This window comes from Xiphophorus couchianus, chromosome 20 (genome assembly GCF_001444195.1).
Source record: "Xiphophorus couchianus chromosome 20, X_couchianus-1.0, whole genome shotgun sequence".
Classification (NCBI taxonomy): domain Eukaryota; kingdom Metazoa; phylum Chordata; class Actinopteri; order Cyprinodontiformes; family Poeciliidae; genus Xiphophorus; species Xiphophorus couchianus.
The window spans coordinates 26307579-26326105 of NC_040247.1; the positions used below are offsets into that span (position 1 = coordinate 26307579).

The 18527-nt window shown below is 39.9% G+C and overlaps 1 protein-coding gene across 2 annotated transcripts; it reads right to left on the bottom strand.

The window, feature by feature from the left end:
- Window positions 1-89: 89 nt before the first annotated feature.
- Window positions 90-18477, bottom strand: LOC114136305 (monocarboxylate transporter 2-like). Of its 2 annotated transcripts, XM_028004223.1 has the most exons (5): window positions 18325-18477; window positions 16568-16788; window positions 8661-8804; window positions 5551-6342; window positions 90-3305 (listed from the first exon to the last, which is right to left on the bottom strand). In XM_028004223.1, the coding sequence occupies exons 2-5, from the start codon at window positions 16782-16784 to the stop codon at window positions 3031-3033; spliced, it is 1428 nt and encodes a 475-aa protein (XP_027860024.1). In that variant the 5' UTR covers window positions 16785-16788; window positions 18325-18477; the 3' UTR covers window positions 90-3030. The 2 variants fall into 2 exon arrangements, with proteins under 2 accessions (XP_027860024.1, XP_027860023.1); XM_028004222.1 differs by lacking the exon at window positions 18325-18477 and having other exon boundaries at window positions 16568-16808.
- Between the last annotated feature and the right edge of the window lie 50 nt (window positions 18478-18527).

Below are 18527 nucleotides of genomic sequence, written 5' to 3' on the forward strand. Positions count from 1 at the left end.
CGCGGAGCGACAGCACGCTTTCGTTCGTCCCTGATGGCGCAAGACGCTCGTGAACGATGGGGTTTATGAAACAGAAAGGGCATCAAGAGTAGAGTTTTAAACAACTGATTTATTAGGGTTAACAGTGGACACCGTTCATACAAAAACTGGACATGTATGAAAATGTCTTTAGGAATTATTAAAACAATAGAAAAGCTGCCATCTTGACTGAAACACTGGAGCTAGAGTGCTGCAAAAAGTATTTGCACCCTTACAGATTTTCTTCCCTTTTTTTTTGCCCAACTTCGTTTCAGATCATTAAATCTATTTCAACAGCAGACAAAGATAACCAGAGAAAATGCTGTTTTTATTTTTCTAAAATAAAAAAGTTCACCAAACCATCATAGCCACATGATAGGAAGTATTTACGATGGAAAGTAGCCTAACTACTTTTCAATTACGAATTAACTGCAATTAACCACGTCCGTGTGAAAGCTGAGTCTAGTGTCAATGGGTCAGACCTAGAGAATCAAGAAGTCACATAAATAGAAGCTGTCTGGCAACATGAAGTAGGGAGAATGATCTCACATTAAGCCGAGATGTTCTGATCTTAAAAGATTTTAAAAACCCTCTATTGTTGCTAAATTAAAACATGTCTGCATAGAATAGTTTCTCTGCAGCAATGTAAAAGACTTTTATCACCTGGTACAAAAGCTCAGTAGCAGTTGTTAGGTTTAGAGGGCAATTACTTTTTCCAATGAGGCCAGCGGCGCGGCTCTTCTTCCCCTTTCTTTCACTTTTCAAAGCAGTGAAATTATTGCTTTTATTTTATTTTTTCTTTTAATTACTTACACTGGGTTTTTTTCTCTCTCTCTGATAATCAAACTTATTTGATGATCTAAAATATTTAGGTGAAACAAAAAAAGCAAAAACATTAAAAATCTTTTTTTTTTCCTTTACTTTTTACAGCATTGTAGATTTAGGAATGTTTTAAATACACATTTTCCTGTCGAATAGCATAAAACACCTTCATATGTGCAAAATGTCACTGGCTAACTCGTGTTTACCATTTCCAAAGGATGCATACACTGAAACTATTAATTTTTATTGCTCTAATAAATCTTTTTAATTATATGAGGAATTGTAAAAATAATAATAAAAACACACACAACTAATTTTGCAATACACTTAAAGATGAATGCTAAAATTTGCTAATATTTCACATAAACCTTAAAATCACACATAAAGTTTAGCTCAGGCTGCTTTGGTCCACACCTGAGATGCACCGACAGACAATGTAAAAGTAGGGGGGAAAAAATCTGACACACTGATAAACATGGAATAATGAAACACTGCGCCAGGCTGCGGATACGTGACCCGCCATGTTGGGCAGGGACTCTGTCTGGACTGGGATGTTACTCAGGTAATGCAAGACGTTGAGCTTTTAGCACAGCATGTTGACGCTGCCACCACTACTTAGTTTTTTTTCTCCATAATTTACATTATTAGTTGAAATGGCACAGTACTCAAGTTAAATAAAATGATTTTATTTGGGGAATAAATTCTAATGAGTGCACGATTTAGTTAAGACTTCTTCTCTTTTTTTGAGGTTCTGCAAACAAAAACCAGCTGAAGGCGTTTATCTGTTTTAAGTTGGTGTTGCCACTTAGATTGGAACACATGTAACACATTGAGTTCACATTTACTTTTTTTATATGAAATAAACAACGTTTATTCTACAGTATATGACCTAGACAAGAAAATATTAACGTGATCAAATGAATTTGAAAAGGAAGAAATTCAATTCATTTTTTACAGTTCTATGAATTATGTAAATGTTTCTCCAATATTCAGGGAATTGTCTTAAAAGCCTAACAGTGTTTTTTTGAAACATATTCATTCTCACCTCCTCACATGTAACAGGACAACAAAATGTGGCTTTATATTCCAGACAGAGAAGGAAAAAAAACCTTAAACTTAAGATAGGAAAATAAAACCATAAAATATTGTAAAATCTGTTGACATCACACCTCCTCTATTTACTTCAAAAATCCATCATGTCCCTCCAAATACGGCTGTCGTCTTGAGGTATCTTAGCAACAGGCTCAGTCGGTGGGTGTGAACAAATTCTACAGAAACAGTGACACTGACTGGATCCTGTCGCAAAGACGGGTAAAGATCAGATAAACATGGAGATGTGGAAGAAAATGCAGCCTTTCAATTAATCAGTGGGTAAAATCTCAAAAAGCAGTTTTTTAATAAAATCTGCTGTTTAGAGTGCATATTTAGTTTTTCTTTTTAACAAAGGTGATATAAATTTGACTTCAGCAAATCCTCCGTAGCTCGCTGTTAGAGAACTGGCATGTTGGTGCAATGGAGATACAGAGTCTCCATGAAAGCAGGGTAAACACTATTTACTAACATTAAAGGCTTGACTTCTCCAAAGTTTGAGATAATGCTGCTGACAATAAAGCATGAATTAAACTATACAGTATTACCAAAGGTGGGCAGAGTACCCAAAAGAGCAGCACTACAGCAAAATATACTTACTCAAGTAAAAGTAAAAAGTATCCGTCCAGTTAATTAAGAGTAAAAAAGTATTTGGTAAAAACTCTACTCAAGTTGTGTGTAACAGATTACATGATCAATCATTTAATGTTTGAAAATCATATTTTCAGACGGATCAAAATACAAAGATATGTGGATTTTTTGGGGGGTATTTTAAGGATGAAAATGACCATCATTCATATAGATGATTAAAAAAAAAAGAAAATTTTACCAAGTCAGATTCATTGGATAAAAATACTTATGAAACTTTAACAAAAAACTGCAGGTGTGTGTCTGTCTGGTGAACTTTTGGTGAAAACATGTTTGTTGTTTTTATTCAGTGGGTAGAGGATCCAGAAATTTTACTCAAGAGTAACGATACTTCACAATAAAATTACTCAAGTAAAAGTAAAAAGTGAAGCGTAGTAAAAGTACTCCTAAAATTGTCTCTTGTTTTTTTCTTCAAAAAAAGTTACTCAAGTAAATGTAATTGAATAAATGTAGCTAGTTACTACCCAACTGTGAGTATTCTGGTTGGGCCGTGTTCGTCTCTTTCACCTCAGAGTCCATCAGTTCCATCTGAGCCTCTGAGCTGCTCGCCCGCTCCTGGTTCTCCACGGTGTTCTGGTTCTGCTCCGTTTCTTTTCCTCTATTCGCTTTCTCTAACCTGTTGTAGTTATAGAAGTTCATGACGAAGAGGAAGAGCCCACCAGTCGTGATCACTCCTCCGCACATGAAGAAAAGGTACTTGTAGTCATCAAAGATGTCCACCAGCAACCCTGGAGCAGAAACATGCGAATTCAAAGTCAAAACAGGAAAAGAAAGCCAGTTTGGCTAATTTGAGAGGAGCTGCTTTGCAGCTGACAGAGAGCCGCTGAACGCTTTCTGGCTCTCCTGCTTTTCTAGGAAGACAATTTGGACGACAGAAGTGAAGGCTATTCTCAGAAACATAAATACGCAGAAAGGGTCTGCAGGAAGGTGACAAATGTGCTTCAGATTAGACTTAAAGCTCCAGATTTCCGGAAACCAAAGAGGCTGGGTTACCTTCGTCAAAAGGTGGAAAAGGTAGTGACGGAAAAAGATGGGAAAATCCAACACTGTCCAACACGGACAAACATGGATATTCATCCGTTTTTGTATTTCTACTTTGGAAATTCAATTGAAAGAGACCGGAAAGCAGAAACCGAGGGAAAATAATTAAATATGGAGACGTTTGCAAGAATCCTGCTTTGACATATCACACTATAGATGAGCTACTTCAAAAAGAGAATCAAGTCTTTTATATGAACTTTTTAGATAAACTAACTACCTACCTACCACATTACAGAACCCATCACATTGAAAGAGAGCGTTTTAGTTTAGGGTGAAGGGACCATTAAAAAGGTTTCTCTCATCACATTCCAGCTTTGCAGCAGATGATGATGGGCATAATATTTGTGTATGCGTATGCACCGTGAGGGGTCATTTTTCATTCTGCCTCTCAATGCATTATCTGATTGATAGCACTCATCTGGTGCTGGTGCTCAGATGACCACCACCCTCATTAAGACAGTCCTTGATTGGCTGAGCAGTAATTATGTCCATCTGGCATAGTCACCCCTTTCTTTTTTTTAGTGCCTTCGCAGCCTAATTATGGCCCAGGTACAGCACTTTAATGATGAGAGTTTGAACTGAGCATCATTAAACACCCAACGCAAAAGGCTAATTACCCTCACTTACCTCACTTCCTCCTAATTGGCTTGACCTGAAGGTTCGGAGGAGCAGTAACAAGCAGATACAGGATACATAACGATTGTGCCCTCTGGAGGAGAATGTTACACAAGCAAGGAGGCACTTATTTGGCCCCATTAAAAGGGGCCCCTCAGAAAGGGGTCGCTCCCAGTCAAAACTTTTCACTTTAGCGAAAAGCGGAGAGAAAGTTTATCTGTCGAAAACCCTCATCTTTCCATTTTCATCAAACTGAGCATCTTCTGAATGGCCGCTTAGTTTCCTGAGGACTGATACTTTACAAATAATAATTACGACCGAGAACGTATTTGCGTCTCTTCAACAGATTTAGCTGCTAACGCTACACCGGTGGAGTTCTAGGAGAGAACCAGTGGATTTCTAACTACACTAAAACAAAACAGAAAACAATCTAAGCAGAGGATAATAGAACCGCTGCAAAAATAAAAATTGCGCACAATGAACATTCTGCAACAAAGTCAAGAACTATCCTTGGTTACATCAAAAACATCTGAACATTTGCCTTATTCTGTTACCTTACAAATGTTTTTGAATATTTTGTTAATCTCATAAAAAAAAGTAAATATCTAAGCAGGATGCTAAACTTGCTGGTATAGTTCACACCGTTAATAGTTTCATTTATATGTAGGACTGAGTGAGAGGAGGAAGAAGAATAACTTGAGTATTGGAACGCGGGGGGGTCATCTGATATTTTTCTAGTTTGGATAATTTACCTCTAAGCACACAAAAACTGGATTTGCATACTGATAGGAAATTTCATCTTTCTTTTGAGTTCTTTTCTTTCTTTCCTCCTTTTCAGATTAAATGGTTGACAAATCAGCCCATTATCGCCCTCTACTGGGCTGTAAGGAAAGCTGTGTGCAATTCAACTGAACGTGAGGTCCAAGCAGCCGACCTTTGCGGACACGGAGAACGATGAGACCCTTACCAAACTGGGCCTTCCATGCAAACCTAAACAATCCCAGCTCAGTAGTAATAATTCATCTCTCTCTTAGAGTAAAAACAGCATTTTAAACAATACCTAAGGTTTAAACACTTAGGTATTGCATTTTTGGAAATAGCTTGCTTCCAAACGATCACACGCCCACATAGATTTATCTGACTTTACATTATTGACTCGCTCTTTGGTCTACGATGTTGCAATATTTGGCTGCAGCGATCTGAGAGCAGACCTAGTTGTGCAATTCCGAGACAAAGAGTGAGATTTGTACACATAGTGAGATGAGCTTCAGCACAAATGCAAAGGAGTACAGACAAATCGCATTGAGGGTACGTTACCTGCAGCCGGCGGTCCCAAGAGCATGGGGAAGCACTCTATGATGGTCACCAGTCCAACAGCACTGGGGAAGCGCTGGTTTCCCATCAGGTCCATGAGGCATTCAAATATTAGTGCGAAAACCATCCCAAAGCCCACTCCGAAGAACACAGCGTAGGCCACCAGCAGCGGGTAGGTCCTCATCAGGGGGCAGAGGAGGTGGAACGTGCCATTGAAGACCATGGCGAAGCTGAAGAGGAACTGGATCCTCGGCCTGACCCACTTGCTGTTGGCTACCAGCCCCGTGAGAGGCCGAACAAACATGTCGACGAAGCCCATGATGGAGAGCAGATAGGCGGCAGAGTACTCCTCTACGCCTCGGCTGACTGCGTACGCCGACAAAAACACGATGGGCGCGTAGGCGCCAAAGATGAACATCACGTTTCCAACGAGGTAAATAATAAAGCCCGGATCCTTGAAGAACGACAGATCCACAAAGGTCTTGACTTTTTTCAGACGGCTCCCTTTCGACTTGGCGTTGTTTGGCTGGTCCACTTCCTTCGGTGGCGCAGAGTGCTGAGCGACAGGTCTCATTACGGCCCCCGCAACGCAGCAGTTTAACATCATACCCCCGAGGATAAGCAGGCTTCCTCTCCAGCCAAAGTGTCCTAAGAGATACTGGTTGAGCGGGGCCAGGAAGCAGAGGAACACCGGACTGCCGGCCATGGCAAGGCCGTTGGCCAACGGTCGCTTGGCAAGGAAATATTTACTGATGATGGTGAGAGACGCGTTCAGGTTAAAGCAGAGTCCCCAGCCTGTATGCAAGAAAGAGTGTGGGGGGAAAAAAATTACTTAAATATATAAAAGAGAGTCACATTTAAAATGCTTAAGAAGGAAAAGTTGTGCTGAAGCTAAACTCTAGAGGGTCCTTTCCTAAATTAAATCAGAACTGATTGTGCTCCGTGTTCATTTAGGTTTCATCTCATTTTAGTTTTGCCGGCTAAAATCTCATTACAGAATGCTGGAATTATTTCAGAAATAATTTCTCCATTTAAGTAGAAATAAATTAGGTAGCCTGGGTAATACATTCACTCTCCTACCTTCTGCTCTGAACACATTAATTTAATAGCGCCTTAATTTAAGGAAGATGAAGAGCTACAGCTACATGGCTGCAGCGCTAGATTTTCTCCTTCCAACGTCAATTTGCTGCTCTGGTCTGAGTTCACAGGTACGTTCCTCAAACTCATTATTCTTCGTAAACCAACTTTGATGTAGTAGGGAAACAGTGACTGGTTTTAGTTCGTAAAATTCAGTAATAATAATATTTAGTTTGTAGTATGTTTCTTAAAAATGTATTTACAGGAGCAATGTCCGTTTCCGCTATACAAAGATCTGAGAAAGAGGCAATGAAAAGGAAGCAAAAATGACTTTAGAATCAAACAGGCAAGCTTTTTTTCATTTTAAATATGTTTTTGTTTTCACATACAGAAAGAAAACAAACATGCTAATGCTAAATAAGCTAGCTTTTAGCTTGTTGCAAGTAGTTTTCAGAACAGTATAAGTTACTGTACTGAGACAACGTCATCTAAGCCTTCACAATGATAACCTAAGCATACATACACTTAATGCTTAGATTCAATAATAATAACTGTAAGCCAAATGTAATTATTTACAGAATCCCTCTTTGTATTATTTCTTAAGGCTGTGGACTTTAAACAATGCAACGCAGAAGATATTAACTATAACAGGGAAAACAAGAATGGTGATGTTGATATAATTGACATTAGAGTTAAATTAATATGATGATGAATTTTTGTGAAAAAATAAAATTCATATGGTTAAATATGTAGCAAGTAGGCATTGGTTGGTACCTGGTAACAAGGTATAGGAAGGTTTTGAAGAGTTACAGTTTCAAAACATCTAAAATTTTCCTTCTCCCTCCCCCTTTAAAGTCCTTTTAACGAGATGCAGCAAAAAGTACTGAACTATTTCCTGCTGTGTAAATCACTGAGTATTGCAGCAGCGCACGGCGTCTGTCTCAGCCTGGCTTAAATAAAGCTCCACTTAAAAAAAAAAAAAACTGTTATTGACTGTAATAATCACATTATTTTTGTATATTATTATTTTAGCTGCAGCAGGAAAACTAGTTGCTTTTTTATTGAAAAATGATTACATGATGATGTACATTTTTGTAGGTGAGAGGCATTATTACTCAAGGTCAACACATTTTGTGAATTTCATACTAGCCTATACCTAGTGGACAAAAGGTCTTTGAGGTACAGATGATTAGTAAGTAAAGAACAACATTTGTTGCCATTTATCTGATTTTGGACTTCATCCAACACTGACGGTTTCCCACCAAAGGTACTCGAAATCAACTTCCAACACCATTATGTTTGCAGGCACCGACCATTGTCTCTACTGAATCTCAACGGGAAGAAAGAACGCTAGAGTAAGAGGGGGGGAATGAAAGAGTCTTAAGTTTTTTGCAGTAAATGCTTGTCTATTTAGCTACCTTGTCTAGATAAAGCTGAATGATGTCATATTGTCACTATGCAAGGGATCAAGGGAACAAAGCTGTGCCCCTGGGCACAGGACACAGCTTAGCCACTTGCTGGGACTATTAATGCTTCATAGGAGCCTTCGGCGGAGTAATGAGCCTCGTAGGGTGGCGGAGGGCCCCCATGCGACGCCCGTGATTGGAGACTGCAGGAAGGCGACGGAGGCCGATTAAAGCCTATGCTCTCTGGGATCAGAGATAGTTCTGTCTTAATTACTGTCATGGCGCTGGTTCTCTTGCCGCTCTAACTGCACCTCAGGAGCTGAGGCAGATGCCCAAAGCCCAGGAACAAATGGCACAGAGGCCAAATCGGTGGAGGCAGCTCTGCATCAAGAAATTCTTAGCAAATACAAAAAAAAAAAAAAAGCTCTGCAAATTCCTCTGACTCCAAGCGAATAGTCCATTGAGAACAGGAACAGTTAGCAAAAACGGCAAGAGAAAGCGTTTTGGATCTCAAAATAAGTTAAATAAATCTTGCCCAACAACATTCAGGCAGTTAAGGTGTTACAAAAAGCAGCCAAAAATAATCACATTTATAATACCAAAAAGAAAAACAAAAGAACTGAACTATACCTCCAATGATGCCAATGCAAAGGTAGAGGTAAACGATGGAGCTCCCAAATGAGGCCGTTACCATAGAAACCCCACACATCAGTCCGCCCATCATGACCACTGGTCGACTTCCAAAGCGACGGACCAACACGCTGCTCACTGGACCTGGAAAAGAGGAGGGGAAAACAATAATTGGGTTTGTCTTTTATTACACTCCTTTGCAATGTCTCCACGTTTTGTCAAGTCAAAACCCAAAATTCCAAAATACACTTTATGTGACAGGCCAACATGAAATGAAGTGGAATTGTGAATGAAGTGAAATAGATATATGGTCTTCACATTGTCGTTTTCCTAACATGTTTTACTCCCCATTGGTCCCATAGATTGCATTTGGAACTACACCATCTGCAGAAAGCTGGTGATAATTCTGAAAGCAAACAAAATATTTTTTGCAATGCTATTTTTCCCCATAAGTTGCATCTCTAAAAGCTTGTAGAAAGCGTCTATGTCAGAACATTAACCTGCCACGTTCACTTCAAAAGGATCAGGCTGCCTCATCTATTTCTAGACAAGTTGGTAATATGTTCATGTACCTAAACTATGGGTGAAAGAACTTCAGACTAAGATGGTGGAAAACCTCCTTTACTATGCACTAAAAAAAAAAAAAAAAGTCCGGTGACTCATTACCACTTCCCTCTGATATTGCACAGCGCTTTGTTTAGAGATCAATCAGCAAGTGAACAGTCTTTCATATCCTGTCAACCTTTCCGTCATTCTAACCTTGTCTGAAAGAGTGATATTGCACCGCCAGTCAATCTACAACCTTCTACGATAAGGGCAAGCTGCACATTAATCTTACAGGGATTCAGCCAAAAATATGCAGCAAAATATTCCACTGAATCAAATCACTCTGACAAAATGCATGTTTTAGATTTATAGTTGCTTCATTCAGTTGACCTACTCCAGATCAGTCCCTAAATGTTTTGTTTTTCATGGATTTAAATGTTGGTGTTTCACAAACCTTCACTGAAGTTAGGTTCAGTTTGATCAGAGCCATTGTTTGCGTAGCACCTATTGTTTTTTTTTTTTGGTTCAACATCCAAAAGCAGTGACCTCTAGCACCTGGTGTTGTAGAATGTCAAATAGATTCTTTACCGTGTTTCTGTAGATCCCAGATTCAGAGGACCAACAAGAACCAAACATATTGTGAGAAGTATATTTATGATTAGGCAAGTTGGTGCAGTGATTGGTCTGCTTAACTGACAAATTGATGATTAACTGACAAATTACATAATTTTCTGGACATCCCCTTAAAAAAAACAGCAAATAAGAAAACGATGCCAACAAGAAACACCGTTGGTAAACAATAAACTGAACAAAAAGCGCCCAAAGAGAAGAAAGACCCGCAGCAGGCTAACAATACAGCTAGCTAGAGAAGAAAAGCTAACGAAGCTAATGAAACGGTAGCCGAAGTCCTGCATGAACTAAAGGAGTTGTGGAAAGAAATTTAGAGTGTGTTTGCTGAGACAAAGGCTGCTCTAACAAAACTGGAAACATCAGTATGAGACCTGAAAGAGCGTAGGGACACCCTAGAGCAACGCATGGAAGGAGCAGAGAGTAGAAACGGTAGAAAGGTACTCAACTTTTTCTACTACTTTTACATGACTTCACAGGCCCTCGCATACAGGTGCTGGTGCGAGCGCTTTCACAGGCCAGGGCCTTCACATGCCTTCGCATCCAGGTGGCGGTGCGAGGGCCTTCACAGGCCCGGTCATTCAAGGATCCCTGGCCTTCACAGGCCCTCGCGTCCACGTTCGGTGCGAGGGCCTTCACAGGCCAGGTCATTCAAGGATCCCTGGCCTTCACAGGCCCTCGCGTCCACGTGGCGGTGCGAGGGCCTTCACAGGCCAGGTCCTTGAAGGATCCCTGGCCTTCACAGGCCCTCGCGTCCACGTCCGGTGCGAGGGCCTTCACAGGCCAGGTCCTTGAAGGATCCCTGGCCTTCACAGGCCCTCGCGTCCACGTTCGGTGCGAGGGCCTTCACAGGCCAGGTCCTTGAAGGATCCCTGGCCTTCACAGGCCCTCGCGTCCACGTCCGGTGTGAGGGCCTTCACAGGCCAGGTCATTCAAGGATCCCTGGTCTTCACAGGCCCTCGCGTCCACGTCCGGTGCGAGGGCCTTCACAGGCCAGGTCCTTGAAGGATCCCTGGCCTTCACAGGCCCTCGCGTCCACGTCCGGTGCGAGGGCGTTCACAGGCCAGGTCCTTGAAGGATCCCTGGCCTTCACAGGCCCTCGCGTCCACGTTCGGTGCGAGGGCGTTCACAGGCCAGGTCCTTGAAGGATCCCAGGCCTTCACAGGCCTTACCACATTACCACGTGGTCGTCTTATTCAAGCACTTCTGAAGGAACAGCCTGCGATGTCATCGATGACATCACGTTCGTTTTGTCGGTCTGATGTCATCAGTGACAGTCAGGGACGGACGTGATGTCATCGATGACATCGCAGGCTGTTACCTCAGAAAAAATATTTTTTATACCTACATTATCTTTTATTATAATTTGTAAGTGCTCTAAAACGTTGTTCACGTCATGAGTGACATCACAGCCATTCTTAAGTGATGTCATGAGCAGCTCCAAGCCATGAATGGCTGCATTATGAGTGTATTTTTTTTAGTGCTTTTCCAATTGAACTAAAACGTCGGAGGCACAGATCATGTTGGTTCAGATCACAAACACTTTCAAACATTTAAAAAAGTAAAATGTAAATCCACAAATTAAAACAAAATCCTAACAAGACTAAGAATGTATGTTGGCGTAAGTTTTCACTCACTGAATAAATTATTACAACTTATTAATTAATTCTCCAATGAAAAACAGTTAAAATAGAGATGCACATTCTTACACTAGACTGTTTAACAGCATTCACTTTTCAAGATGTTTTTTGTTAGAAATGACATTGCAACATTCTTGACCTATTTAAGCTTGTGGTTGAATGGCTTCTTAATACTTTTCTGCAGACCCAACTGTTCAATTGCTGTGAGGAAAAACAGATAGGAGAAGCTGCGGCATCCTGAACACGATTTATCCAGATAAAAATCATAATGAGGTTTATAAAATGCCCCCTGTTTTCACATGTCCGAGGTTCGTCTGTTGTCACATAGCCATTTAGCAAATACTATAAAAACCACTGACCAGTAATTAGAAAGTAATTAAAATGAAAATTATTATACAAATAATTAAATTGAAAAGAATTAAAATCAGTTAAAAATTCTTAAAATAAGAAAAATTATGAAAGAGTCATTGGCAAAAAAATAAATAAATATCAAATTAAAATTTTTTCCAAAACAATAAAATACATTAGTTAAAATAAGTATTGAAGACTTCCAGTGGTGCCATGCTCTGAGATGGCTGCATTGGGTGGAGGCTCCAGTGAGATTGATGATTAACTGACAAATTGATGATTAAAGGCAAAATAATGGAAACACCAAGCTTTGAAATGGATAAGTCTTCTGATGATTTCTGAAATAACTTGAGCTGATCGTCTCATGTTCCAGTTGTTTTAATAATTTCAATCATGTTGCTGAAGTGAGATTTGGTTGTGACGTTATGAGCGGTTAATGTCTCAACAGCAGTATTAAATTCTTGATATGTTCATGTTGTATACAGCCAGAAAGTGTGATCCAAACAGGGGCATTTCGTTGTTTTTTTTGTTGTTGTTTTTTTGTAATCCTTTAATGCTTTTTTCATTTTTCAATTTCCTCCAACGAGGAGGACGTGACGTGTTGGGGATGTGGTTGAGCTCTTGTGGGTCAGGTGCAGTGGTGGAGAGGGGCCTGTGCCCTGGAAAGCGTTGCGGTTCCAGCTGCGTATATTTAAAGGTAGCAGGCACTGCTTGAAAAAAAGCATTTGCAATACATATTTGTTTATGTTGCCGTACGGATTAAATTAAAAGTTTTAAAAAATCATCGCGTGTAACATCTTTCTGTTGAAATATCTCACATTGCAATGTGGGACACCTGCGGCTTTAAATCCGGTGTGGCTTGTACGGTTCAAAATTGATTTTCTTTCTAAAAGTAGAGAATGCGGCTTTTAATCAGGCGCGCTCTGTAGTCCGGTAAATGTGGTTGGTTATTCTGTGCAGTTTTGTGATAGAAATCTTACTTTTTTGTCTAACTGGTGCCTGATGATGCCTGTTTAAAACGCCTGTTGTCTTACAAGAGCAGAAATTTGCTTTCTGGCAGAAAGAGTTGGCTAAAGAAAATTGCAATGAAGGTGCAAATATATATTTCTTATCATCACTTTTATTGCCATCACAATGGCGCCACAAAACATTGTGATAAAATACGACGACCATATTTTGTCACAAACACAAAAAAGGTCTCGGCAAAAAAAGTCGGCTTCAGATGAAAAGATCTCAGAAAGAAAAACGCATCAAAATAAAAGTTTTCTGATTTCTCTCTTCTGAAGTGGTTGTTTTTTTTTTTTATTCTGATGCCATTTTTTTAAGACCTAGCTATACGTCTGAAGCCATTTTTGCTCAGACTTTATTATTCTTATGCCATTTAGTCAAAGGTCTGATTGATCTTTGTCAATGTTCGGACACCTGACGACGTTTTTTTTCTAATATGTGAGGATGTCCTAAAATGTACAACGTTAGCAAAACATTATTAGTTTTGAAAAATATAAAACATGTTTGTATTTAACGCATTATAAACTTGTGTTAATTGATAAAACAGGGAGTCAAATTGTTACGTAGAATTGAACAACAAACAGAAAAACTGCAGCTGTAGCTTTTTCCCGTGCTCTAATTTTAATAATTCATGACTACGAGAAGTAGTCTGGTGAGAAATTTTGCAATGTGTCAAAAATACGATTAATCGCTCCAATTAATAATACAGAAATTATTTTACTGATGAGTTTATTGATAACTGACACCAGAGGTAGTTCTAAATACAAGTAAAGCGAAAGGCAATGTTTAAGCTAAGAATAAAACATCACAAAATCTCTGCAGTCTGCAGCTGCTTTAAGGTCTAAGGTCACACTGAATAAATTGATTGATAATCATTGAATTCTTTTTTTAAACTACGTAAAGCACATTGTGTTAGATTTAAATGTATGAAAAGGAAAGTGCTGCACAAGCAAAGCTTCATTCATTGATCGATTGATAATGTTTAAATTACAGCTCAAATAAATTCCAGATGCCTCCCTAAAACGACCCCGTTTATTTCCGTATGCGAGTAAAGACTGAAAAGAAACTTCTCTCTATGTGATATTCAAAACGAATCTTTCCAAACTCTATTTACTGTACATAAAAAATATCTATACTGTGGTATTTTTATTTTTTTTTACCATTAAGGAGGTGCCCAGTGGGGGTCAAACATAGCTCATCATTCTCAGTGCAGCCGCCGCGTCCCAGCAGACCATCTCTCTTTCTGCAACCATTTCCATTTCCATTATAGGTTTATCATTCCGACTCCTTGAGTCAGAGGTTTTCTGAAGAGGCTGTCATGTCTCTCCCATGGGGACCCGGTGTTAGGCCCCAGTGTGCTGAACCTTCCTCTGATATATCCCACTGTCCCTCTCCTCCACTGGGTGACATTGCTGAAGCCTCGCCAAGGACAATATGATAAAGTCCTGTGCCTGAGCCACGGCGGAGCGGTATATTTCACCGCTTGGGCCTCCCTGAGCTGAGCGCAGGTAGATTACATGCCCCGCTTTCCTGTCACCTTGAAAGCAGCCACCGATGAGCTCATGTGAAGCCTCCACAAGACTTTGATTTAGTCATATTTTGTGTCATCTACCCATGACCCAAATCCCCACAGATTGAAACGAGATGCACATTTATTTTTTCTGCCCTGCCCTGGCAGTTTGGTGTGTCTGGTTGCTCTGTAGTGTCAGGTGGATTTGTTCGATAGCCAGGGGAAAAGAGAAAATAAATAAATAAAGTATTTATTTCCTTTGTTGCACATTTGAAGTTATTAAATTAACAAACACGACAGCCTATATTTGGCTCAGGCAGTAGACTGGACAACCCGTAACAATTATAAGAACACAAATGGAAAAGGATAAAATGGGATAAAAGAGAAGGGACACGACACACATAATGCCAAAGAAGTAAAACCAAATAATGAGCGCGATTACTACACAATACCTATGTGATCAAAGATAATAATTGATTAAAACAACATATAAAAACAGAAAATCGCAAAGAACAAAAATATATCTGCTACCTGATTAGCAAACATTGTAGCTAACTGCTTTTGCCTTCATGAATATAGTTTTGTATTTATATACAAGTGTGTACAGCAGTGGCGGGAAAAGGGCATCTGTAGTAAATTTACGGGAGCAGCCACAGAGTGGTCCAACAATGTGAAGGAGGATTGGCTACAATGGTCTCATGGCACCAACACTTGAAGCCAGACATTTACAAGCACTTCATAAAAAGGCACTAAACCCCTTTTTTTAAATGTCTGACATTAAATCAGACTAAACTTTCCCCGTTTCACGTCAGTAAAGGGTTCGCAAAATCACCTCTTTGCCAAGTGCCAGTATAATGAGACGGAGGGAAAAGAACTTCTGGGATCAGAGAAGTCATTTAAATCTAAAAAAAATATTAATGTCTCCCTGAATGTAGAATAAGATAAATGAGAAAAGGGGCATATTCCTAATGAGTTTTGAATTTGGGTCAGGTGACTAAATCACACTGGCAACACTCCTCCCATCAGCCCCCCTAAAGCTACGTCAATGAGCGAAGCCACTCATGTGAAGCCAATTTATCCATTATCTGTCTGTAGGAATGAGTTGACTGTACAACCACACACTGGTGGCTCTCATTGTGAAGAAAAATGTTTTGTTTTTTTTCCAAGGAAGAATTTAAGCTTTAATGTGACATGTTGGGGTTTATTTTCTACAGTTTAGGTCAGAAAATGCACACCACACACTGTTGAATATTTTCAGCTGTTTCTTAGGTATTCATGCATTTCTGTTTGTACATTTTAGCTGCAACTCCCTTAACAAGGAATTGCACTGATAAAAAGAACAATTCTGTCATTTCATTTTTATCTAAAGCATAACAGTGTCACATCTTTCTAAGTTAACTTTTTCACATAAAGAGATGTTGCCCTTTCGCCGACTTAAGCTAGCTAGCCGGATTCTATGGTTTAGCCAAATTGAAGCCTTAGTTTACTTATTGGCATAAGAGAGCCACATCAATAAGCTGTTTTCTAAAAACCAATATATATAAACTTCTGAATCCTAACTATTGTTGTAACACTTTGCTTATAAAAAATGAAAAAGACACCATTACAGTGACCATGATACATTTGGACTCTCAGATGTAGTTTTGACTGACTGATCAGTTCCTCATGACTGCATACAAACTGTATACTGTATACAGCTGGTCAGTATACACACTGGTTGCTTAAACCACTCCACACTATTTGATTGAGTAAAAGATGCTGATTTAAAGCTGCAGACTACAGACTACTACTGTGATGGATCACAGCTTTTAGGGCACATATGTCCATTTTGGGCTCACTGAAGCTCTGTAAGTAAACGTCAGCTGATAACAAAGCATACTATTGTACAATGAAAATGGTAAACGTTTGCACAAGTTTAATTTTTGAATGAAACCGTTGAGACATAGAACAGTGTTATGTGTATCAACTTGAGAAACCATTTTGCAGAAATGTGTGTGTGTGCTTACGCAGACATCAGTTTTATATCATGTTACATAAAATTGCCATTCTGTTGTATTTAAAACCCCTAACCCAGCCTCACCTCAGTATAAATATGTTTAAGAAGATTAGGAGTTCATTATAGCTCTTGTTCCATGATTAAGTCATTTAAACTTGTTTGTTGACCATTGAGCATTCTGATAGCTGTAATTATTTCTCAGTTTGAACAGGGCAACATACTAAAAACTCACCGCCTGCATACATTACAGCCAGCATGATGGAGGAAATCCATGCTATTTCACTATAGCTGGCCCCCAAGTCTTCTTTGATCGGCTTGAAGAAAATGGACAGGACTTTTGGAGTGGAATATGCGAACCCAATGGAAATATGGGCGCCGAGCACCACCATCCAGCCCCAGCCCCCGTCCACGGGCTTGGGACCCGACACATCTGCCGGAGCAGGCGGCATCTTTCTGTTCAGAGTGGACGACATTAATAAGTTGTCAAAGAACAAACACATGTGATTTACAGTACAGACCAAACGTTTGGACACACCTTCTAATTCAATGAGTTTCCTTTATTTTCATGACTATTGACATTGTAGATTCACACTGAAGGCATCAAAACTATGAATAACACATGTGGAAATGTGCACTAAACAAAAAAGTGTAAAACAACTTAAAATACCCCTTATATTCTAGTTTCTTCAAAGTAGCAACCTTTTGCTGTGATTACTGCTTTGCACACACTCTGCATTTTCTTGATGAGCTTCTAGAGGTAGTCACCTGAAATGGTTTTCACTTCATAGGTCAACCTGCCCTGTCAGGTTAATAAGTGGGATTTCTTGCCTTATAAATAGTCATGAAAATAAAGAAAACCCATTGAATTTAGAAAGGTGTGTCCAAACTTTTGGTCTGTACTGTATATAGAGCTAAAACAAGGCTTTTCTTTAAAAGAAAATAATTTAAAAATAATGAAACTAAGAATCTGTCACTAGGATAGAATAGGATACAATTAAAAATGTGCTTAAGCTAACAACCATGTATCATTGCTTGCAGTTCTGCTGTGCTTTCTCCATTTTAGGATGCTGGCTTGAACCCTTGCTTTGAACTTCTTCAAAGGTTTATTCCTGACCCGTCTACTTTGTTCCTTGGTCTTTGTGAGGCCGTCTGTTCAACCCCGTCAATCAGATGGCAGCTCAAATGAGCCGCTTTCTACTGGAGGATTATTCATGTTTAACGGGAGTTCTCCTTTCCACTGTCACCACATGCATGCTCAGTATGACAGACTGTTGCAAAGCTAACGGCATACTGCAGTCAACTGTCCCCACATTTAGAACGAGAGTGAAAAAGGATGTTAATCTGATCTGTTGCGTCTTCTTTTATTGATGCGCAACAATATAAACAAATACATTTTCTAACTGTGAGGCCCTCACAGAACAGCTGCATGTACACAGACATTAAATTAAGCAAAGTTAGACTCCAGCTAGGCAACTTCTGAATGCAACTGCAACGGGTTGAATACATGTGCCAACATGTGCACACCACACTTTTCAGACGCTCTTGGAAAAAAAATCAACAAAGTTGACTGGATTGTTGTAACGTCACAGAACGTCGACATTTCACGCACTGAAACCTCTAATGGTGGATTCTGTTTAAAAGCTGTAGGATCATTTCGCCTTAAAATGTTACAGCTTCGCCGCAACAGTTTGTTTTGTTTGCAGCCTAACAGAAAACGTCAGCTTTTTACGTCATCTTCACGCCAAGGGTTAAAAACAACTTCGCTACAGATACGCGACAATACGGTTAATACAAGAGGTGCGAATTTTCAGCTCGGGAAAAAAATAACAGAAAAGCACTAAGAGTACGTTTCAAAAGCTCAAAAAAAAAAAAAACTCGGAACACGCGGAGTTGGGTTATTGTTCGCACGTGGGCCGGTTTTGTCGAAACCCTCAAAACAAAGCGTGGCGTGAATCCTGGCACTTTGTCCCCGCGAAATTGTTGCCTTACCTTCCACAGAGCGCGGCTGCAGACCGTCTGAGGGCCCCGGAGAAAGACAGACACGAGTTTGAGCCGCAGCCTTCTTCATTGGCCGCCTGGTCACATGTTGCACCGTTTGACCCCCCGGGGCTTTCCTCTTCTTAACGCTGTTGGTGGAGGACCCGAGGGAAGCTGGCCCACATCTGACTCTCTTTCTCTCTTGTCTAGACCCC

What these genes read in the sequence shown, in the direction of transcription:
- LOC114136305 (XM_028004222.1), bottom strand. Translation starts at nt 16,808, where the DNA reads ATGTCGTCCACTCTGAACAGAAAGATGCCGCCTGCTCCGGCAGATGTG. An exon ending in TTGCATTGGCATCATTGGAG is followed by an intron (nt 6,343 to 8,660) that starts GTATAGTTCAGT and finishes TCTTGCATACAG; the next exon opens with GCTGGGGACTCTGCTTTAAC. An exon ending in CTTGGGACCGCCGGCTGCAG is followed by an intron (nt 3,306 to 5,550) that starts GTAACGTACCCT and finishes TTTCTGCTCCAG; the next exon opens with GGTTGCTGGTGGACATCTTT.